Raw genomic sequence first — 24,951 nt, 5'->3', positions numbered from 1 at the left:
GGGCTGTTGTGCTTTCTTCTTTATGCCAGCTTACCTTGGAAGGAGGGGAGTTTGGCTGGGTTTTGCTACACCTTAAAATCTTGCTATTTGATTTATGTTAGGAACTGTTGTCCCCTTAAATTTGTTTGTTCCTTCCCTGCATTCCACTTTTCATGAAATACGGCAGAATAGTGGGTAGGGCAGTTGCTGGTGTTGCCCTTCAGATGCTGGTGGGAATCTCTGCTTTTCATTCTCTTCAGGTAAAATGTCTCTAGTGAATTTAGTCCTTAAACTACAGAATTTCCACCTCTCCCAGGCAAGTCAATAGGTAAGCTGAACAAAAGGTCTCCCTAGTATGTCACGATTAAAACCAAAATCAAGTTAATGGTGAATTCAGGATTGACCTTGAACTGAGAAGTGTGCTGAAGCAGAGCTCTAGCTGTTGACTTTATTGTACTGTCCATTTGACTTCTGTTGTGCCTGATGCTTGTTAAGTGTGAAACATACTGAATTTCAAGCCTGCTCTTAGTTGAAGAGAGAAACAGTTGTACTGAGTAAGGGGGATGTAATGTTTCCTCTAGGGTGCTGTTCTCTAAAATGAATAGAAGCTTGCTTTGTTTTATTACCATGATTAGAAAAGTAGGAAGGCTAATTATGGCACAGATCAGCTGCAGCCTCAGGCCAGTGTTTCTTGTGGTGGTGGTAGTTTTGGCAGCCCACACGCCGCCACCTCGCTTGTGGTGGTGCATCTGTGTGTGGGGCTGCATGGTAAATAGATCTGGGAGCTTTTGTGGGTTAAATATAACCAAGTCACCATTTCTTCCTCTAGCTACCCCCACAAAAGACATGAAGGATTATATTTACCCAGATCTGCTCCCAGTCTGGTTAGCAGTAGTGTCTCAGAAGTTACAGTGGCATGGGAACAAGTAGTGGCTGGTTGAGGATGGACTTGCTTTATTCACCCCTGCATCTAAAAGAAATGTTTCTCCAACTGTGCCTTCTATTTTCTCAGCATGCAATATACTCCTTTATGTGCTGGTGATCTGGAAAACAACTGTTAAAACTTTTCTCCAGTTCCTAAAGTAGTGGAAGGATTGCAAGTTCCATTTGTTTGGGAGCTGAGCTGATTATTAATTACTTTATCATTCATGGTCTTACTGCGTTGCTTGTTTGCAAATGCTTCTGCTTAGGAACAAGGGCCTAGAAAACATCTGTTAGGTTGTGTTACTTCCTTTGTTATTTACATCTTTGCCAGGTTGTAGGTAGGTTTGTTTACAGCTTGTGTATCCACACTGTGCTTGGGCTCGTTCTCAAGTCCACTGAAGTCAAATGGGAGTGCTTTCCCTGCGTGTCTCCCTCTTCCCCTTTCCCCCCAGATCTCACTCTTGGGAAAGTGAGGGCTTATATTTGTGTTCAGAAATCCATCTGATGTCATTCAGACCTTTAAACATGGAATTGCAGTGGTATGAGAATCTTTTTTTTTTCCCTAAAGTTCCCTGTTTTGTGTGTATTTATGTGAATGTTGATCATCTGTAAAAAGCTGCCTTTTCTTGGACTGCAGTAGTTGCATTTGCCTTTGCTAACAATATTTTATATCAAGTATTTCCTAATCAACCTATAGGAAATGCTACAAATATTTCATTAAACAAAGCTTTCTGTGCGAGCCATGGAAGGTGTTTTTAGATATTGAAAACTCAATAGTGTTGTAGTAACATGTTGTCAAAGAGAATTTGGCCTTTTTTTGGCTGTCTGTGGAACAAACAAATATGGATGCATACCATAGCTCTCAAAGAGGTGACAAATTGCCCACATCTTGCTTGTCAGGTTTTGGAGTTTCAGTAATTACTGTTTTGATGCAATAATATTTCTGATACAGTACTTAAAGCTGATAGTGGTGGCTAGAGAATGAAAATGACCAACTTGGCTTCATTGTCCATACTCAAGAAATAAAAGCAAATGTCACGGTATATGGTGAACACCAACTTGTTACAGATTGTAAAATTATTTTCTACTTTAATAACTTACATCATTGCCCCTCTCTGTGATGTTACAGACCATTTTTACTTGATTGTGATTAAAATATTCACAGTACCTTTTAAAAAGTGTGCTTTTCTCTGTGCTTTATATACTGCAGTATTTGGATATATGTTGCTTTAGTTCTTCATAGCTTACCAACTTACTAGAAAATGAATGAAGAGTTTCACAAAAATATATTTGTTATATTGGTTTAGGTTTCATAGTGTGTGCCTGTTGAGGTAAATTAAAACAAAGAAGAATGTTTTCTTACTGAAATTTGGTCTTGAACATTATCTCAATGTTCATTTACAAACCCTCATGGATGTCTGATTTATGGGTGGCTCACAATCAAAGTTTGGCCTTAGGAAGTTATTGCATACTTTCATGCTGGAATAACTGGAAAAAGTAGGTTTAAAAATCAGTTGGATTCTAAGACTTTTTATACCTTTAGACATTGGCAGCCTGCATTAAGTACAAGACATAGAACTGTTTTGTAAGACTTCAAGTGATTTAGACTGGAAGGAATTTGCCAAAATCTGGCCTGAACTATATTGCAGTATTGCTCCTTAGTTCTTTTTGTATAAACTGTTTCAAGGAAATTTGTCCTCTAATAAAACCAAACCTAAAATTAATTTATATTTAGAGAGCATCCTAAGGCTATTATTCCAATGAAGTACACCATTGTTACACAGGATCTTAACCACTTAGGTAAGCATTAAAGGACTGCATGCCGCGTGGAACAAGGTTTGTTATTTCAGATGCACAGAAGTCAGCCCCTGAGTAAGAGCAGTGTCCAAGAGCATCATGTGTGTTCCTGCAGAGGCACAAAGGCAATTGCCCTGGTGAATCGAGTTGGCTCCTCCAGAGCACTTTGGACGGCTGCCCATGGAACACTGACAGATGTTTTATAAATCTACGCAAAAGCCATATACAGAGGAGAATAATTAGGTTTCTTGCCACCTGCTTTCTGATTTATTTCTCAGCTAGTTCAGGTTTTAAAACCTCTGTTCAGAATGTGAGAGACACTGAAAGGTGGATGAGGGAAACGGCTATCTCAGAGTGTGCTTTACATAACAGTGTATCTGGCAGTGACTTTGTTGGATCTCTTGGTAGTACTCCCTTTTTAAAGCTAGGACAAACAGCTGTTGGGGTTGGAGGCCAAAAGGTCTGACTGTTGTGATATCCATATATCCTAACCAAGCTGGTGCGGTCAGTCAGAGCCCATGGAGAATGTGGAAGCACTTTTAACTAATCCTGAGCAATTCTTCCCCCTGTTGCTTCAAAGGATGCCAGCTAGGTGTTACTCTGCTGCATTAGATCTGGAGTCTAACAAATTTTGTTCCAATTGACCTAAGTGAAGGAGGTAAAGGCAAATCTTGTTAATCTTGCCTATGAGAATCTGGCTGCAGATCCATTGAAGCTAAGAGTGTTTCTCTGTGGATTTACCAGGTGTTTGACCCTGTTCTGGGGGATGTTACATGGAGGTGAATGTGGGCCCAAACCAAATAGGATGTTGATGTGGATTGTGCAGCTGCTTAAAAACAGCTGCATCCCATTCTGGAATGTGCGTGCTGTGGTGGACAGTTATGTCCAAGCAGCTGAACTTGCAGCATCCTTAATTCTCACTCTTACCCTTCCCCCCCGCCCCCCAACCACACACATACACACACGCTTAAATACTGGCAAAAGCAAGAATGCTTCCTCCGGTGCATTTGGCAGCGATTGCTGGGTGTAATGCAGGAAGGAGTACAGCCTGAGTCCTGGGGGAGGAAGGGGTGCTAGGACGTCTTATGGTCAGACAGTCATTCAAGCCCTGTCCCAGAGAGGTATTATCCACAGAGAGAGGCAGGGGTGGTCTGATGACAGTCTGTGGGTCCCCATGCAGAGAACCCACTGTAGAGAACAGCGTGATATGCGTGGCTGACAAACGATGTCACACAGATTCGGACTGGAAGTAAGTGTCCTGGTTTCGGCAGGGATAGAGTTAATTTCCTTTCTAGTAGCTGGTACAGTGTTTTGGATTTAGGATGAGAACAAAGTTGACAAGGCACAGATGTTTTAGTTGTTGCTAGGTAGTGCTTACACTAGCCAAGGACTTTTCAGCTTCCCATGCTCTACTGACTGAGAAGGCTGGAGGTGCACAAGAAGCTGGGAGGGGGCACAGCCAAACTGGCCAAAGGGACATTCCATACCATGTGACGTCATGCTCAGTACATAAACTGGGGAAAGCTGGCCGGGGGGGCCGCTGCTCGGGGACTGGCTGGGCATCGGTCAGCAGGTGGTGAGCAATTGTACTGCGCATCACTTGTTTTGTGTATTATTATTATTATTATTATTATTATTATCATCATCATTTTATTTCAATTATTAAACTGTTTTTATCTCAACCCACGAGTTTTTCTAACTTGTGCTCTTCCAATTCTCTCCCCCGTCCCACCGGGTGGGGGGGAGTGAGCGAGCGGCTGCATGGTGCTTAGTTGCCGACTGAAATTAAACCACGACAGTAAGCAAGGCTTTAACCGTGAGGGTAAGTAATTGCTGAAATATATTGCCAGAGGCAACAGTGGATTTTCATGCGTGCTCCATTTTTGTGTGGAAGTTGATTCAAGTAAGGCTGGGTTACAGAGGTCTCTGAGCTTTGCACTTTACAGTCAGAGCATTTCACAGTCCTTGGTCTGTCTGAGACGCTTTGAGGTGCCAGTTGTGGTGACTGTTATGTGCATTGTAGACACCTGTCCATCAATCGGGAAATGGACTGAAACTACCAGCTTCTTTCACACGGTCCACCACACATTTGTCAGTTACTAGTAATTTTGCTGTTGCTCTTGACCTGCGCCAGAGGTTTGGTCTAGTAAATGTATGAGTCCTGTTACCAGTCACCTGTGGTTGTGGAGTCCTTTGGCATTAATTTATTTATAGCATTATCATTGTCAGACTGACTACTGCTGCATCGCAGGAAGCTCTGTATGCTGCACTCATCTTGGAGACATCGTAACGATCACAGTAATGTAGATCTTAAATCCACAAGAGTTTACCTGGGCATTCCTGTACTGTCCTCTGCCACAAAAGCATTGTTCACTCTGTTCATGACAAATTGCATTAAGAGTAGGCTTTTGCATGTGTGCTGCTTCTATATGAATGTCAGTTTTCTTTCTTTGTTTTCTGTTGCTACAGAATATTTGTTTTGTTTTTATTTTTAGTGTGTTGTTTTTATTCAGATTAGGAAAGAGTATATCAGTATATGTGATAGTTTCAATTAAAGTCATTTGGATGAAGTGTAAGTAAATGAAATCCCAACAAAACATGCACAATTTTTGTGTTGGGGGGTATTGTCATCTCTCTCTGCTCAGTTCCAAAGCTGTCATAAGTTTTTGGCATCTTCATTTCATGTGAATAGCTGATCTGTGTCCCTGTGATACTCGTGTACTAGATGGTTCTGTTTCAAGTCTTACCACTTCTAGGATTTCTTCTCCAAGCAAAAAGAGTGATCTTAAAGCACTGTATGGCATTTTTTGAATGTTGCAATAATGTCTTCTGGTTGCTGAGAAAATACTCTGTGACGCCTATGAAACATTCGCTCTTCTTTTTCTCTAACTTTCTTAAAATATTAGCTTTATAGGTTATGGGTTTTCCCCCTTATTCTGCATAGTTAACCAGAGCACCCACAGAGGACAGTTATTTACTCTTTTCTCTTTGTATTCTGATGCCATTAACAATATCATCTTAATCTGGTACATGCTATCTCCAGAGCAGTGGTTTTCCTCCCCTTTTTCGTGAATTGATGGCTACCGAAATAAGCGCTGATATGGTAGGTGGGTGGAGGGGTGGGGAAGATAGAGAAGAGCTAATTGCTGACTGAACTAAGCATCTTTCTTGTCCAGTCTGTTAGCTTGTGCAGCCAGCACAACTTAAATGAACTGTATCTTTGAAAATAAAAAACTTCACAGGCCAGGTCATCTTATAAAGAATTTTAGATTTTTTTTTTTCCTTGCAAACTTCAAAATTTTAATCAGAGTAGAAATAGGGTTTCAAATACTGAGATTCTAAGAAGCTGAACTGAAAGGGAAGAGCGCAGCAGAAAAATCTGTGCTGATCTTTTAGAACAATCTTTCATACTCCCTGAGTAAACAGTCAAATGCATTAATAGAATACAGGCAACAAAAAGATGCTGTAACTGGAACAGAACCAGTAAGTGTGAGGAATAGAAGTTGTAGAAAAATAAGGATGCTACGGAGAAGCTGTATAACTTCTCTGCACCAGTTTTATCTCTGCTGAATGCTGTGATATACCTGTTTTATAAGTGTTAAGGATGAGAAAGTTGCAGCTGGGGAAATCACAAGAGAAAGTGCTGGATCAAGTTTATGAATTTAAAAATGTGTATGACTGGCTGGTAAATCCAGACCTTTGGAGGAAAGTGAAGAGCTAAATGACTGAATACCTATCAAAAACTGAGAAATGTTTCTAAGATCAAATGGTCATAGCCTGCAGACCTAGTATAGATAATGTATTCATATCAGCTTGCATTAAGATCTGGAATCTCATTTCATATTTTTTAAGCCTGGCTGGATGTTGTAAATCTTAATGCAGTTTTAGCTGGGCATGATAGTCTTGCATGTTTACAGATGATCTTTAGGCTATACATGTGCAGTTTTTTAGAAGAGGAAAGCAAACTAAGCTATAGAGGAACTGAACTGGCAGCTCTGGCACAGTCAAGTAATCTGCTTAGCATAGTTTGTGGATAGTATTTTTGTAGCTATTTTGGGTTTTGCCATAGAAACCTATCATATCTGCTGTTAGCACTTAATGTGGTGAGGTTTACTACGGGGGAGCTTTTACTGAAGCTTTGAAGCTTCATCTAATTCTAATCCTTCATCTCCTTCTAATTCTTTCTTTCCATCACCAGTTTGTGGAACCTTCTTTCTTTCTCTCATGGTTGCACATTCTGGACTGACTTCAGTTTTTGTGTGTGTGTATAACAGGGATTACCCTGTGCTTAAACAAAAGAAAAAATTCCTGTGTTGTGTCCCCAGCTCCCCCAGCTGATAACTCTGGAAGTGCTGAAAGCTGCCTTAGTGCTGTCGTCTTTGGTTCTGTAATCCGAAGGAATATCCTCACACAGACACCAGTCCAGAAAACATTTGTCTGGACTCTAAAGCGTATCACTGCTCAACACGAAATAACTAAATAGGGAAATACTGGGAAACCAATCAGCCCTGCTTTTTTTTTTTTTAAGAAAAAAGCATATGCTAATTCTGGACAGATGCTGCTCAGCAAGTGAGAACCGCCAGTCTATTAAAACTGTGTTACGATGTTGGATAACATACAGAAGTCTTGAGCTGTAGGAGACTATTCATATATGAAAATTGCATCTTGATGACATGATGAGAGAAGTCCCTGCTGGGTATGGCTGGGCAACATGTTCTCTGCACAAGCTCTGCTGTCTTTGGTATCCAGCCCAAAGACTTATGGGAACTATTAAAGAAGAAGATGGCAAGACAGCCTTCAAAATCAGAGCTGCTAATATCTTATCGCAAGGTCATTGCTGTTGTATAAAGATCAGCTCTGCAAATTAATAATTTAGTCAAGTCAGACTGTTGCATTTCCATCTATAGCACTAAGCTCTTCTCACCAGTGCTGGAAGCTGTCAATTTGCACCCTTTGTGCTACCATCAAGGGGAAGTGTACAAGCGCTTCTTCTAATAAAAAACTTAACTTTCTTCTATGTTGTTTCACTGCCTTTTCATGGTAAGGGTTTCCCCTCATGAGATGTTTCAGAAGACCATGCTGAGCAAAATAGCTACCATTTTTCTTTCAGGTGTAGCGGCACCAGAAGATTCTCTCTAGTTTGAAGTAATGCCCTGTCTGGCTTTGGCTCTGCTTGTGAAGTTGGGAGCTTTGACTAATTTTTAAAAAATGACTTTGATAGCCCACTAAGCTGCCTCCAAGAGACTTCCACAAAGCGGCTTTTAAAGTGTGTCAGGCCGGGCATTCATCATGAGGTACCCTTGGCAAAGGCTACTGGGGTGATGCGTGAAATTAGTTCACTGTTTGAATTGCTCAGCACACGCTAGCTGTGTCAGGGGAAGCACGTCCCTGTAGTGGCAGATGGCAGGGAGGAGAGAATGAGGACCGTTTGAAGCTTTCAATGGCGAACTGTTTGCATGAGAGATGTTTAGACCAGTAAACACCTGGTGTTTCTCATTGCTTGGATACAGCATTGACCAGAAAAGAGCAAATGCCCTGACCCGCTCTGTGCAGAGGACATGATGTGGAGAGTGTGTTAATCTATGCTTATAACGTGAGCATATTCCAGAGATGTAGCAATCACATTCCAGCATTCCCTGAAAGAAAGAGGCAGGTGGGATATATTGTTTTATTGTAGTACTCAGAGATCCCCTTGAGGGCTCAGGGACAAGGTGTGATAGGTAGTGCTCAGATGTTAGATATGCCCTGACACGCCTTGGGGGCTTGAATATATCATCTAGTCAAGGCAAACTAACAAGGTCCTTCCTCTCAGCTGAAGTATGTAGTCCTGTAAATATTCTTGGTGTGTCCTAGAGGAGATAAACCACAATTTAGTATAAACTCATTAGTGTGTTCTCCCACTCTGCATTCCTTCAGATGAGCCAGGTTAGAATTGGAATTCAGGGTTAGAATTAGAAATATGTGCAGCGTTTTGTGCAAGTAAAGTAAAATCCTTAAACTCTTCAGCATTTCCCTCTTACAATTTTAGAAAGAGTGATAGAGAGGAGAGATGGGGAAGGAGGGCTTTAACAGGACACTTTATATTTGTGATTGGCACATTCCAGCCTTAATGATACGGACTTTTCAAAAGTGTCAGCGGGACTACTTCCTAAGAAAACCATGAGCAAACATTGCAAAAACTCCCATGACTTGTAAAAACTATTGTATTATTCAAGATAACGCAAACCAAATGTACAAATTCTATTGCAGGAGCATCGTGCTTTCTGTAGTTCATATTCTTCATGTAATTTCAATTTCATTTATAGTATTTTTCAAACCCAAACCTGAGTGTGTTGTTCACTAAAGCCAATTAGTGTTGTTTTTTGCTGAAACAAAAATGTATTTTCTATGACTCATTAATAAAATCAGCACCAATGGTGATTGCTACAGAAAGTAACTGAACGGACAAACAAACGGTTGAACGGTTTTCAGTTTAGCAGGTTCAGTTTGGTGCATTACTGGACAAAACTCTTGATAAACTCTTGTTGGTTTGGCTCGAGGAAGCTTTGTGCCGGCTGTTTCCCACTTTAGCTTTTTTGCTGAAATGCCCCTAAACAAAAATAAGTCCTCCTGCCCTCATCTGTTGATGTGACGACTCAAATTAACACATGGTTTTTGACTAACCTGAAAGAACTTGCCAGGTGCTGGAGGTTTTCTATTTGCATCTGGGTTCACAAATTTAAGTTTAGGGGTTTAGGTTTAAAAAAAAATTTCTTGGAAGTCGTTGATGGTATCTTTACATAAATTTAAATAGAGAGACTTAATGCCAAAAATATAATCCTGCTCTTTTTAAACTTTTTTTTTTACAATCCCCGCCCCCTGCCCTTGGAGAACAGAAATTTTGTAATTTGAGGTTCTTTCCCCCTCTTCTCGCCTTTTAACATCTGAAGTTCTAGATTCAGGTTTCCAGTGCTAACTAGAACCTCAGAAACGTTGTATATACAGCAGTGGTGGGGACAATGTTCTGAAGAACATCTGTAAAAAAACACTACTTGGAAAACCCACTAAACATGAAATAATGAGTAACATTTTTAGTCTGTCCTTATTCTCGTGCATACTGTTTTGCTAGAGCACTCAATTTTATGTAAAAATCGCTGGACAGTTTTCTTTCACAGATAAACTGTATGTTAGTATGATTTAGGGTGTAATCAAACTGAGCATCATTCTTAATGACTTCAGAACATCTTTGATCATTACAAAGGGGGAAACATTCATGTAGGTGCTGCATTTGTCTCACAGTACTGTTCTTTGCACCTTATCCTGTTTGGAGTTGAAATTATTCTTGGTATTGTGCAATTAAATTTGTGTGTGCTCTTTAGAGATCCTATTCTCAGTCACTGACCCATTATCTGACATGTAGCACTTATAGATGTGTCATTTTGCTACTGCAAAACTCTACATGTTCTACTAAAAAACCCGAAATGCCAGTTTTTACAAGTTTAGTTACAATGAAGCTACAAGTTTTTAAAGTAGATTATAGGTAAGTAGAATAGAAACAGTGTTCCTTAAGAAACTGGACTGCTAAGTTTCCTGAGCACTTCATGAAATACTGGATTTAATAACAAAGATTTAATTATCTTTTTAAAAAAGATAATGATATTAGGAGGGTGTTGTTCTATATAGTCTTACTGACTTTTCCAAATGTGAGATAACTCTTCAGTTTCTGATCTTAGTAGATCGACCTCTAAAATAATTAAAAATGAAATTGGCTGCAATTCCATGAATACCTTATTAACTGTAGTGTAAAACCTCTGCATATATATGTGTGCGCCTAACCTTTTTGTTTTTAATACCTTGATATTCACTGCAGCAGAACTTAGTTCTAGAATCTGTGATGAAATTGTGCATGTGTTGTCGTTGTTTCTCAAATAACAGTGAATTTTAGAAATTTTACTTAACTCTCGCTTGTTTCAACTTTGACAATCTTGAAATCAGAATACTTGCCCTAGTTTTGTTAGCTCTCACTGTATCGGTTTAACTGTAGCATTTAGTTTCAGGGCCTAAGAGAGACAGAAATCTAGTTTTGGTGGTTACTCTGCTGAAACAGAAAACAGAAAAGTAAATTATATTTTATTTTACTGATTTTTTTGAGGTAATCTTAACAGGTTAAATACACCAAAAGAAATGGGAGTGCTGCTTTTATTTGATGGGGGCATCGGTTAGGATCATAGTGTGATAATAAGGAAAAAGTTTAGAGAAGTGTGAAGGGTGGGGGTGTTTGGTGCTAAAGGTGATGGATGGAGAAAGGAAAGTGAGCAATGATTTAAAAGTAACAAGTGGATAGTAGTAGTGAATCGAGAGGAGCAGAAGAAAGCTGTGTTCAGCATCTCATTGACCTAGGAGCTTGGGTTTAACACATTCCATATGTATGGAATGTTTTATTACCTGAGAACATACATAACTTCTCTTTAATTAAAAAGGTTGGATTGATTTTTTTTTTTAAATGGGTAATCTGGGAAAAAGCTTGTTTGCAGAGATAAGACACGACTGACAGCTGTCAGATGAAGAAATGTTTGAATAACAATATATTAGCAGCAGTATTCAATAAATAAAGTGGATGTATTACTTCATGTATGATTTAAAGTAATATTTCTCTTTTCATCAGTTTTTATAATTGCAAGCTTTTCTCTTTGCTTTGAACAAATACCATGTTTTGGGATGAGTTAGCTATTCTGTGGCACCTAATTTAGTGTGTGTAGGTGAAGTGGTATAATACCTGTTTTGAGTTGTTCTGTCCTCCCTCCACTGAATAATTTTTAGAGAATTGTCATTCCTAGGGAACAAAACAGAGTTAATTTTAAAATAAATTAATAAATAAAATAAAGACTTCCATATGGTTGACATAAAATTTGTATTTTGTCTTCCCATCTTTATTAATATGCAATTGTGGTTCAACTTTGGGTATTGCATTTGCAATCAGATTCAAGTTTGTTTAATGAAACTGTAGACTAGGTACTGATTTGGAGCGTGTTGAAATCTTCACTAGGAGCTGGTCTGCTTGACTCTTCAACAATCTTTGGTTTAGTTTACTCTGTTTTAGTTGCTGTTTCAATGGTTGTTGCCTTCTTACATCTTGTGCTTTGCAGTTTCAGAATGGCAAACAAACTGCTAGGTAATAAAATAGTGATGTGTCTATCTTTCTTGCATGCTAGTACCCCATCTAAAATGTTGTAGGTATTTACTTGTTTGGTTGGCATAAACTGTTCTGCTTTGAAAGGTCCCTTTGGGACAGTTCTTAGATGTTATCTGCAGGGTATATGCACAGGAAGGACAGCAGTGTCTTGGGACATAAATATACAAATAATATTATGATCCTGGATAGTTTTTTTTTTTTTAAAAGTCACAGACAGCAAGGTTCAGTAATTAAGTGTCTTCCTATTGCCAATGTGTTTAAAAAAGAAAGGGTATCCAGTGTATGTGAAGAAAAGCTAATTCCAGCAATCAACATATGAGTATCTACACAGAAAATCTCTTGAAGTCTCATTTATGAATACCTGCCCCATACAATCTTGTGTCGTTGTTGTATTTCAGGTATCCAGTTACAATGAATTATATTTGATCCTATTATTATCATTGTTATTTCCACCAATAGAAGCAAAACTTGGTGGTAGGGTGGGATCCTCAGGAGTTACCAACTCTGGCCAAACTGTGTTTTGGGTCAAAGTCACTGAGAGTTTCACTGTTGATTTTTGTAAGAGTCAGGTTAGGTCACTGCACAGTACTTTTGAAATCCCACCTCTAACTATTTCTGAGTTGAGTGTGTGATTATTTCCTCACAGGGAGGAGTCCATCACCACAGCCTTCCAAAAACACCATACAAGTGACATGCGTCGGTCAAAATACCAAATTCTAGTAACTTTAACCATCTGCTGTCTGAGAAGCTGTATTAATGAGGCTAATAGGCTGATGCTAAGCATTTACAAGCACAGTAGTGAAAAGAGTGCCGTGGGCTTCACTGCAAGTTATAAGTGCTGAAGACCTCCAGGATCAGGCTCTGGATGAGCCATTCAGTACTATGTGTGGTCTCTCATAGGCTAGTTTCATGCTTGCTTGCGGTACTGGGAACTAGCCAGCCATGACAAAAAAAGAACATTGTGGGTCTTAAACTTGTGCTAGTGCTACTTCTGCTTTTAAAGTGAACATGATCTGAAAGCCCCTCTGCACTCGGCTTGTGAAAAGCACTCGGCATGTCCCATAGCTTCTGAAATCTGTGGTACAACTTGCGTCAATGCAAGCTGAAGGAGCAAACCTTCCGGCATATAGTGTGCTCTGGAGTTAAAGCACCTTCAGTTTCCTTCCTGTTTTTTCCCTTGGTGGTGCAGTTAGTGGCATGGAGTTGTCTAGAGGTATGGGGGAAAGAATAGCATGTAAATTTACTTTCAGGTCACAGGCCCTCATTCTACTGGAGTGACTCACTTGAAGTGATACTAGTGTCCGAGATAAACCTCTCGGATGTGTCATACAAGATGCTTATTATCGTAATTGATCTGTCACAATATAATTATCATCCTTGGCTCAGCAGCCTATCAATATATGTATTACTGCTGTATCGTCTGTCTAAATGAATGTATCTGTACAAGCTGTTGTGGATCAGCTTATGGCTGTGGAGCCATCCTGGTTTCCCACAGCAGGTATCCCTTCTCCTGACACAAGGCAGGAGGGACTGTTACTTGTTGATACCGTCGTCTCTGGCAGCAAGCTGCTTTGGTTTGCATGCTGACTTCATTCTCATTCTCTCTCCCCTCAGCTGCATTTTGCCATGCAGCTCTCACGTAAAATGCCACGTGCTGTCATTGGCTTAGTGTTGTCCTGATGGTGCCTTCTCCCTCGTCAGGCGCTGCCACGTCCCCATCTCCACACTTAGCACTGTCTGCAGAGCCTTCCCCGCTCTGACTCTGCTTCCTCACACCAGAAGGCCGCAGACAGTAGCATCTCCACTCCAGTTGTGGCACACTGGGGATGGCCTGTCAGAGTGAGGAAGTCTGGTAAAGCATGGTGGGGACAGGGCAGGCTCTCAAATCTGTGTGGCTGTGAAGACGACACTGGCTGATGAGGTTCTGGTAGGTTGAGGAAATGGCTGGTGCCATGTGTAAGTAAGTGGTGGTGAAGAGGTGGGGGTGAGGTATCACCGCATTCTTTATGACATAGTAGTGAAGTTCATGCACCTTGCAGAGGATTAGCATGATGGTGTATCATGGTGCCAGGGGTCAGGACCTCTTATAAAAGGGATTGCTCTTTGGCGTAAGATGGCAAGTAAAGTAACAAAGTGCACGTAGGGGAAATTAAGGAGGGGTTTCTGAGCCAGCAAAGCAAAGGCGGTGTTGGAGAAGATACTGCCTCAGGTAGCCACCACAGCTGAGCAATGGAATTTTCACCCCCCACCCCAGCTGGCAAATGAGATGCCTGGTAGATGCATGTTGTGTTCCATCTTGTTAGCAAAGGATCTCTTATAGATAAATGTGTGACTTTCCATGTGTGTTGTTTAACATGCAGGATTATTACAGGGGTTTGCATTGTTACAGAAAGATAAATTAAGGTGCATTTTATGGTGGACCTTTTGCTGTGAATCCTGATCTTTACAAGTACATCTCAAAAATTCATAACTCCGCCTCTGAGACAATTCGAAAGACTTCCAGTGAATGATTTAGTTTTCGTCTGAGCTGCAACCTATATTCTTGGAAGTCCTATTTGAGAAGTTAGCTAAATATGCTTTCAGAAGTGTTCTTTTTCTTAACAGTCATAGGAGCAAAACAAGCTTTGAAAATAAAATGGCAGTTAAAATGAGCATTGACAATGCAAGGCAGTAGTGTATGATTATAGTGTTGTTTTAAATATACCCAGTAACATTTTTAATGCATCAGAAATGGTTATCTAACTTCCCTAATTGATCTTGTAACTTATTACGATAGCTGACTAAGAAAGTGAGGCTAACTTTGTGGAAGAAAAGTATGAGTTTTACGGTTGTCCTTCTTGAAGTTTCCAAAAAATAAAACCCAAAATGCATACCACAAACATGTTTCTTCTCTGAAATGCATTTTGTTTGGTTTATCAACTAGGTAAAGAAAAATGATTGCATAAGATCAAAAGAAATTGCTTATCACAATTTTAGGTTGTAGCATCTGTTCGGAGAAAGGGAAGGGCAGGAGAAGATGCAACTTAGTTTTTCTAGAAATGTAAGAAGAATGAGATTTTGAAAAAGAGGTTTACACCTTTTTAGTAAAGATGCTTCTATTTTAAAAAGCTCGCTGTTGGGCCTTGGGATAAGCATGACTAAGCGATGTGCTCGTGTCTTAGCAACAAAGCAGATGGAAAAACAGTGGTTTAAAATCTGGCTGCATAGAGATGATCTCTGCTTGTCTGAATAATGGTGTGCCTTTCTCAAAGTTAATAAAACTGCACCAGTCTAGAGCAGGACTTGCATAGTGGTAGATAAATGTATTTAACTTGGATATCTTCTTCTCATTCCTTTTTGCTTCTTTACACAGGGAGTGAAGTATCTGTGCATTCCTGCTGCTGACTCACCCTCGCAGAACTTGTAAGTTTTCTTTAAAAATAAATCACAAAACCCCAGAAATCCCTCAGTACTGTGATGCCTGTTTTACAAGCAGCTGAAAGATCCAATTCTGATCTCTCACAACTGTTACACAGATGTGTTTTTTAATCCGTTAAGAAAACACAGTAACACTTTATTCCAGCCACTTTGATTCAGACCCTGCTTTTTGTGTGTAAGGGTTTGTAGGAGGGTCAGTATGTAAACACTCTTCTTCATTTGTGGCCTTAAACTTCAGAAGCTCCTTAGTGAGTCTGCTCCTAATTTAGTCCCAGTTTATTCTAGCCATTGTTTTTGTAAATCTTTTTGCTTGGCTGTTCTTTTTTGTTGGCGCTATCTCCAGCCATTAACAAGAAGAAAATATTTGAAAGAAGTATGAAGTCTGGTGCTTCAAGGGTTGAAATAAATTCCTCACAGTGGGCCTTCAAGGTAAAGTCCCAGCGTGCAAACTACCCCTGCAACTATCTGCTCTGGACTTCTTGAACCTGCCTTAGAAGGCCCCACTGCTTTTAGTAGTAGGCTGGCACGGTGGGAAGTTTCTGCCCTGCGGTGACTCTTGCCTTGAGGATACATGTACTGAAACTAGGGTGTCCCAGCCTTGCTCTTTCTCGTCTCCGCTAACGTTCATGAAACGCTAATTGACTTGCCCTTGCTTTTAACGTTTTGAACCATTGAGCAGCAAGTCTTGAGTCCAAAGAGAAATCAAAACAGGTTTTGTAAGAGAACTTGGATGGTGACCAACTCTTTCTTCTAGAGCTCACTGTTTATGTTGGGGAGAGGTGAGGGGGGTTTCAGCCACATCCTGCTACCAAGTTTTGTAGAGAAACAAGTAGTTGAAAGAGGCCTGGTAGGTACGGAAGGAAGTGCAGCACTGCTTTTCTCTCACATCACAGCAATATTCCAGCTCATGCTTTCGGGGGATATTTTTAGAGTATGTGTTTCTTGTACCCTAGAAAGATTCCAGCGAGGCATTTAATGTGTGGTGATTTGCCTTTTCATTCTGCATTTCTGTTGTGATTTTAGGGGAAGGGGGGAAGAAGAAAACACACCACACAAACAACACACACGCCCCCACCCCACAACAAAAAACACCCCAAAACCCTACATTTCAAGACAGGTCTGTAATGAGAAGGCAGATGGCTAACTGCCTTTGTCATGGACAACTTTTGCAGCCTTAATACTTAAAATAAAATTAAAAATTAAAAAATCCTTTTGGGAAGGAAAAAATACGAGATTAGAGGGAAACATTCACATGTCATTTTAATTGCTTGTTGGTATTCTGAGATCTGTAGCATTTCTGAAAACGTTTTGCAAATCTGCTTCCTTTGTTAATAGAGATCTGGGAATGGAAACAAAGGATGGCATTTGTGATGAACGTTAATCAGTGTACGGTATCACTGTTAAATATCAAGGAGTTATATTGAAAAACCACCTCCAGCGCTTGAGCTGTCTGGCGCAGTACCAAAGCTCTTAAAGCTTCAGTAAGAAGATACGATATTTGCATGAGTATTGTTTCTGTTATGCTGCAGACATCTAAAATACTTGCTTTGGTATCAGGTGGTTGCAAGCAAACGTCATTACTTCTAATACTGATACATTTTATCACTTAAAATAAAACTTGATGAGTAACCGACTTTTCTTTTTTGCTTTATACAGTCCAGATCTTCAAGTAAAATCAAATCATGATGCTCGCAAATAGCAATGTTGCTTGCTTTGCACATACAATCTTCTGAAAGCAAGAGGAAGCTGTCTTTGTTCAGTCTGTGAGGATTTGACACAGTCTTATCTAGGAGCAGTTAACCGTACTGCCTGTGCCCTCTGCAGAGGGAGGGATAGCTGGGGAACAGGAAAGGGAATCGGTCTCTGCAGTATCTTTGTGTATCTACCCTCTTCTTTCAAAAGAGGGATCCTGGTGGTATCAGGAAAAAAAAAAAGCAGCATCCTGTATTGCAGGTCCTTGTGTTTTCTTAGCAATGGTTGAAAGGCACAACTGACCAGATACGCACTGCTGTCTTGTCTGTCTCTCCCAACAGCAAGTTTTTCAGAAGCTTTGCTGCTACTTTGCAACTGCTTGGCAGGTTGATAAGGTCCGACTGAAAGCCTTTACACACTGAATTTTGGGACTGTGAGCTCTTAATTCACTTCAGCTCAGTTTTTGCGAGGGAAACTTCTGGTTTCTTATGTGTGTAATGCACATTTACTCCTAGTAAGCTTGTTTAGTGGAGCTCCTTTCCTCAGAGGAATGAATTGCTAGGGAAATACAGCAGGGATTCCCCTGTTAACATGTGGGTGTTCACCAAAGTGGCTCAAAAGCTTGCTTCTACTCCCATGTTCTGCCCCTACCAAGCATAAGAATCAAACAGTTGCTTTTGAGACTCAGGTGCTTCCTAGGCATTAAATGAGTGTTTTCCCTGGACTGTGAGAATTTTACCTTGGGCCATTGACTTCTCCAGAAATGTCATCTCCTATAGAACCTGTTGCTAAAAAGTTAATTCTATAGAATTCAAATCTTCCCTTCCTGTCCTGTTCCAGCTAATTGTCTTAGGCTACGTGTTCCTAAGGAACTAACCTCCAACAGTCAGGCTGTCAGTGGTGATAATACAGAAGCCAGATAACCTATTGAGAAAAAAAATTTAGGTGGATCTTTGTTGCATTTCCATTGCCAAAGGAAAGAAACATCAAGATGCTTCTTCCCGTCTGATTTGGATGCTTTTCTTTAACCTCTATAATATTTGTAGAATTCTGACTAGCAACGAATGAATATGTAGATCTGGTATCATAACTCTGCCCTCAGCCTAGTTTTGGATTATCCAGCTTGCTACTGTGTAAGTTTAGATAACTTTTACAACATGCTGGTAGGGGCACTGGACTGGTTCTTCTTCCTGTGGTGTTTTCCCACTGTGAAAATGATGCAGTTCAGGACCCAGCTTTAAGCTGGGAGATGTAAAACCCAGATATCATGTAATAAATTGTCTCAAAGTAACTGTTCAGTCCAACAAATAGGCTGCAAATCAACATATTTGTCAAGTGCTTTCCTGTTACAGGCGATAATCAACTGGTTTGTGGTTAATGTAAGACTTGCCATTCTTCTTTGTGTCTGGCACTTGCCACACAGCTAACTGGTCCTCAATCTTAGTTTTCACGTAAATATGGTTTGTACCATAACTTTGAAAATGAGTTTACGCAGCTGTGTCTGCTGGAGCCAGCAGAGACCCTGATGTCGTAGGATTGTGGAGGAGTACATTTCTCCTTTTCTCTGACACAAGGTGAGGAGGGGCCACGGTTCTACAGAGCAGCACTAATTCTAAGCTTGGCTATTTCTCTTCTCCTTTTAATGAATGCCTGTAAACCCTTACACTTGACAGTGTTTCAGCAGACCGAGTGTCAGCAATAAGGAAGGGCAAATAAAACTGAGTGAATGGAGTTCACTGCTAGCTATATTTAGTACCTTGCAAAGGTGTTATGCTCATTCGCAGATACTTTTCAAACCAAAGCACTGAAGTGTTTAACCAAAACTTGTGCTAGACCATTGAAGTGAATTCACTGGTGCTTGGAGCTGCGCTGTTGGCCAGATTTTCTAGAGAGAAAGAGAAAAAGATGGGTGTATGAGAAGATTGGGACATTGTCAATCCAGCCCTAACCAAGTTTCTTCTGACTGAATCCGATCAATCTCGGATAAGTACTCCTGCACTGTGCAATAGCGATGCCTCTTGCGCACACAGCCCAACATCTCATTTGTCCTCTGAGTTCATTTATGTGAAGCTGCTCGTGCCCCCCAGACAGACCTGAGTGCCATGATTTTTTAGAACTCAGCCAGTAAAAATGTTTTGGAGTGGCAGTCTGAGTAGAAATGCATTTGTGAGGCTTCGTCCCTCTTCTTCACTTATCCCACATACTTGATTGGTTTCTTGAGAAACAAAATCCTGACTTCACATGCCGTCCTAAAGCTTGTGATTGCATCATGCCTTGAGGTTTTCCAAATAAGTCACTCAAGTCTTCTCCAGCTGTGTTTTCCGTGTTGTATCCAGTGATGCAAGAACTGCCTTGGAGAGGGAGTCCTGGGCTTTGGGATCCCTTTTTTTGGATATTTCAGCTTAGGCATCATTGCCTTTGCAAGTTCCACAGGCACTGTCACTCTGTTGCATCACTGTTGTCCTCCTCCAGGTCTTGCATGTTTAGAGTATCAGCAGCTGCACTGTTGGGCAGGAAGGGAACCTTCCTTTTATGTGGGTATTCCTGATTTTTGTGTGGCTGCTGGTGCTGGGCTGAGGTTTTCTTCTTCTACACTTGTGGTATAATATTCACCCTGAGAGGGGAAACATCTTGAATACAGGACGTTGTGTTTCATGGGTGTTGAGCGCAGTGTGCTTTCAGGTTCGTCTTTGCCAATAAGCCCGGTACTGACTGCCTCTTAAGAAGCTCTTTCCTCTGTGTTGCACACATTGCTACTGCTTGCGAGCTTAAATTGCAAGAGCACTCAAAGGCCACAGTGAACTCCAGCTCTATTGAACTAAGAGGTGCTGCTTGCACCTGCGATAAATTGCAGGCAGTCCCAAAGGCTTTGCAGTCTGAAAGACAGAGGCAGGGTGAGCAACTTGGGACTGGGATGCAAAGAGGCGATGCTGCAAATTTACTGAGATGGTGACAGCTGCCCAGTTACTTTCCGTCAGACTTGCCCCACTTAAAATGAAGAGGCATGTGAGATAATGAGAGTACAAACCTTAAGGTTTGTAAACTGAGTCTTCATCTTCTCCGCATTTTCTCCTCCACTGCTTTAAAAAAGGTAGGCTGTAGGCAGGGGTTGACTGACACCCTGAATACGGGCAGGCAGAAGGGGTACTGCAGTCTGAGGGGAGGAGACTGGAAGGACCTGAAGAAGTCAGGGCTTGAATTGAGAATTTTTTCATAGTAGGGACAAAAGGGTGAGATTTCATGTTGCAAAGAAGAAAGTCGTAACATCTAAATGTGTCCTAGTACATGGTTTGAAGGAGGAAGTGAAGTCAAAGTTCAGCGTAAGTTTGGGTAGCAGGTAGTGGATGCCTCTTTGTGAGAGACAATATACCTTGAGAACTGCTCATGTAGTCGTGCTGAGTTTCGTCTGACATCTGAGCATACGCAAGGACATGCAAGGTCAAGTTACTGGTTTAAAAAGGAATAAAACTCAAACTGAAATACAGACTTGACAGTCATCGGAATAAAGTGTTTGTTAATGTTTATCACACTGTAGTGCCTGAGATACCAGTTTCTTCTTCAGGTAGAGTGGAGAATAACTATGCCAGTGAGTTTTGCGTTTCATTGGCAGACAGTAACTTTTACCTTGTCAGACCTGTATTCAGTTCTAAATTCTAGAAACAGCGTTAAGTGAGCTTTCGGATATGTTTCTCTCTTTCTAAGTAGTGATTTTACTAAATAGACCACTTTCTTTATTCTCCTTCTGCTTCTGTTTTCAGGGCAAGGCATTTTAGAGAGAGCATCAAATTTATCCACGAGTGCCGGCTTACAGGTGAAGGCTGCCTAGTTCATTGGTATGTATACCACGTGCTAAAAAAAAGTCTTAAGGGTTTCTCTACCTTGATTTGGATGTTCATCATTTTAATGATAAGTTAGTTTTCATCTCCATTTTATAGCAAAATCCTCTTGGACTGAAATGCCCCCTTTATTTGAAGAGCCCCAGAAGATCTGCAAATGCTATTAAAGCCTCATGCTAGGACTTTTGAGTCACTGGGGTGGGCAGCTGCCTGGAGATAAAAGGAGCCCAAGAAATTCTTCTTGACCTTCTCTTCTTATCATACCTTTCTGTAGGATTGATTTGACTGGAGATGCGTTAACTAGAGGCGTATTATTTATTTCCCATTATTTTAATCACTGTATTTCTAAATGCGATTTCCATAATTCTAATAATATTATTAGTTTCTATAACAGCTATTTTGGTGACTTCAGAGTTGTTAAAAAAAAATTTCCTCTGAACAGAAATTGATTTTTTTTTTCCTCTTTTTTTCTTTAAACTGTTGAAGCATTCAAATGTTGCATTTGTTAATAGCAAGTCTCTGACTGGAGAGATGCTCCTGGGACTGTAGAGAATAGAAAAGGAAATCCCACCCTGGGTTTTTTCTTGCTCTCTGCTATTGGTTGTAGTCTTTGTGCTGTATGTCCAAGTGACATATCTGAGTCTATATCTGGAATCAGAGTCATCTTGTGATTTGAACACTGGACTTGTACGCAGGCCCTGAGCATAAATCCTGAATTTGCTACTGACTCATGATAGGGCTGTGCACGAGTCATTTGGTCAGTCTCCATGTATGTAAAACAGGGATATTTAGCCTGAATTCTGGTAGAATTTTAAAAACCATATATTTAAATCTGTGAAGCATTTCAAAAGCATAAAATGTTCTCAAAATGCCAAGTGAAAGAATCTGGTACAAATGTAACTCAAACACATTCTTTATACTCAAAATAGTAATAGTTGGGAGTTTTTGTCCAGCACTGTCAAACCAGTAATAGTGAATGATTCTTATTTTATCCCAGCGTTTCATGTGGGGAAACTGGAGTCCTGAAAGTTGAAGTTGCACAGTGCATGGATAGCAGAAAAGGGAAAAGAACTCAAGCAATCAGACATACGTACTTTAACAGTTCAGTTAAAGTTCATTTCAGCCCTGTCATGGTTTAAACTCAGTCGGCAACTGAGCACCACACAGCCACTTGCTCACTCCTCCCGCCCCCCCCCCCCCCCCCCCCCCCGGGGGATGTGGGAGAGAATTGGAAGAGTAGAAGTGATAAAACTCGTGAGTTGAGATAAAAACAGTTTAATAATTGCAATAATAATAATAATATACAAAACAAGTGATGCACAATGCAATTGCTCACCACCTGCCAACCGATGCCCAGCCAGTCCCCGAGCAGCGGCCCCCCCGGCCAGCTTTCCTCAGTTTATGTACTGAGCATGATGTCACAGGGTATGGAATGTCCCTTTGGCCAGTTTGGGTCAGCTGTCCTGGCTGTGCCCCCTCCCAGCTTCTTGTGCACCTGCAGCCTTCTCAGTCGGTAGAGCATGGGAAGCCGAAAAGTCCTTGACTAGTGTAAGCACTGCTTAGCAACAACTAAAACATTGGTGTGTTATCAACATTGTTCTCATACTAAATCCAAAACACAGCACTGTACCAGCTACTAGGAAGGAAATTAACTCTATCCCTGCCGAAACCAGGACAGGTTTTTCCCCATGAAATTGCAGCCTTTATTCATGGTGGAGAGGGAACGGTCTTATTTCACTGCTCTGATCTATATAAGCAGAAGAAAGCAGGTGACTTATTTCTAGCTTATTAAAAAACAAATCTAACTTAGAACATGTGCACTGTCCCCTGCTTGTGTGAAGACTTAATACTTATTTCTTCCTTTCCAGGCTCATATGAATTACCACTCAGAACCTACTTTATCGATCTTGTCATAGATTTGTTCTGATCGGTTTGAAAAAGCAGCACCAAAACCCTTTAACTCAAATATTGTAATATTTCTTCCTCATGGCAAGCAACACAGCAGTCTGCTGTGATGTTGGGAAGCGATGCTTTTAACTGTGATAGATGAAGCACAGCACTGCTTCAATTTATTGCTCCTCCTTGTTTTCATGCAGCCTTGCAGGTGTCTCCAGGAGTGTAACATTGGTGGTTGCCTACATCATGACCATCACAGACTTTGGTTGGGAGGATGCACTGTCTGTTGTCCGCGCAGCGAGATCCTGTGCCAATCCTAACATGGGCTTCCAGAGGCAGCTACAGGACTTTGAAAAACATGATGTTGATCAGGTAAATGAACTACAAACGAGAGCTGCGAAACACAACCCCAAGTCGGATCACGGGCTACTTCTCATTATTTTGTGGCCTGGGTGGTTTATCTGACTCTTCTTGTTTTTGCTTTGAGGGAGTGGCTTCTTGGCCAAGCCTGCTCCACTGGGGAGGTACGGATAGAACTGAAGGTATCAGGGAGTGCTGGATGGGAGAAGAGATGAAGCACAACATCTAAACACCTCCTGCCCAGCTGTGCTCTCAATCCAGTGATTGCTTCATGTGTGCTAATACACAATACAAGACTGACACCTTTAGAGGGCTAAAAACTAAAGACTGAGTTGCCCAGAATGCAGCAGAAAGACCAACCTATAAGTACCAGTTGCATAAAAATAGTGGGTTTCCCCCCAGCACATTCATTTGGAATAGTAAGCAGGAAAGAAATCATAATCAGAAATCTTTGCTATCCAGGAGTTAAACTAGGTTCTCATTATGACTTACGCGTTGTGTTCCCCCTACCGTCTGTGGCTGAGACTTAATAAATTTTCTGATGTGTAGAACATTCTCAAATCCGACCCTTTTTTTCTTCTTAGCCTTTGAAGGCTTTGTAGAACTAGGAGAATTGAGGGAACAGTGAGACTGCAAAGTGGTTTTCATAAAACAAAAATTAGTTTCTTACCCCTAAAAAGAACCGTCCCACGCAAAAGACCTGCTCCCCGTGGGTGATAGGTGACTTCCACTTATGTTAACAACCTGCTCTGGCTATCCCCTCCGTTTTCCATTGCTCAGCATGTTGCTGTTCTCTGGGCTTTTGTGCCTGTTGTGCTTATTAAAAATCAACAACAACAGAGGCAAACCAAAGTCGGAAAACAAAATACATGAGGCAAAGGATGTTGGTGGTTTTTTTTTTTTAATTCCATCCCTGTCATTCTGCTGCAGAAAGCTCAGAGTTTAGAAATTACCATTTGTTTTGCATGATGCAGTTTGCAACTGTAAATATTTGCGTTTTTTTTAATATTTAACTGAATGTTTCCTGGATCGTTTGGAACTGGTGTAAATGGCAGAGTAACCGATTTTGAAGAGACAAAAGTCAGAGGGGGACTTTCCAGACTTGTCTCCTTCCTCCCTTACAGTCATTTCTACTCTAATTGGTCTGGGCTAACAGCAATGACAATTAAGGCTATATGCAAATAGCCTGATAAAGACAGTAACGTCTCTCTTTTTTCATCCACCATGGACGGCACATTCTGCCTTTTTTCACTGAGGGGGAGGCAGTAGGTTGCAAAAAGAAATATCCACCTGTAGTCACTGGCTGGGCTGTAGTTTCCTACTGTCTCTTAACAGCAACCACATCCTTAGCAGGTGTCTGTTTACACACCTGATTTCAGTGGAATAATGCCATCTGCCAAGGGCGTGAACTTTTTTCTGATTTCAGCAGCATGGGTGTTTTGCTGTGCCACTGTAGGGTGGTATCCTGTGGGGTTTCTGGAATGGGGCCCTTTGGATCTTGGTCTTACAGGAAGGGGTTTAGTCACTAAGGTCACAACACGGTTTGCACCAATTCCAAACTTCCACGTGGTGGTCTGAAGCTTCAGATTTGACTCAGGATCTTATGATCTTTTAGGAATGGGAGGGAGTAACTATGTGGAGGTCTTGTCTTCCAATGTCCTAGTAAATGATCTTTATGGATAAAGCTGTCCATGAGCCCCAAACAGAACAAAGCTGTGAAAGTTAAGGCTTGAAAAATGAATATTATCCCCACTGGGACAGAACAGTTGGGGTCTGTGTCTACTTGCTGCTTCTGCAGAGAAGAGCAACAAGATTTTCAGGAAGGACTAAGTGGGCTCAAATTCTTCAACTGGCAAAGAAGTGACAGAGAAGGATGTG

General features: G+C 40.9%; 1 protein-coding gene across 1 annotated transcript in view; it reads left to right on the top strand.

Annotated features, from left to right (window-relative positions):
• DUSP22 (dual specificity phosphatase 22) overlaps positions 1–24,951 on the top strand; it is a 45,281-nt gene that overhangs the window by 15,514 nt on the left and 4,816 nt on the right. Inside the window, exons 4-6 of the mRNA XM_076330454.1 lie at positions 15,225–15,274; positions 20,740–20,814; positions 22,914–23,085. Of these exons, the coding sequence (XP_076186569.1) occupies positions 15,225–15,274; positions 20,740–20,814; positions 22,914–23,085 (297 nt within the window). The remainder of the gene's footprint in view (positions 1–15,224; positions 15,275–20,739; positions 20,815–22,913; positions 23,086–24,951) is intronic.

This window comes from Aptenodytes patagonicus, chromosome 2, assembly GCF_965638725.1.
Source record: "Aptenodytes patagonicus chromosome 2, bAptPat1.pri.cur, whole genome shotgun sequence".
Classification (NCBI taxonomy): domain Eukaryota; kingdom Metazoa; phylum Chordata; class Aves; order Sphenisciformes; family Spheniscidae; genus Aptenodytes; species Aptenodytes patagonicus.
The sequence above is the reverse complement of the archived record's forward strand: the minus strand, read 5'-3'. Positions and strand labels throughout refer to the sequence as shown.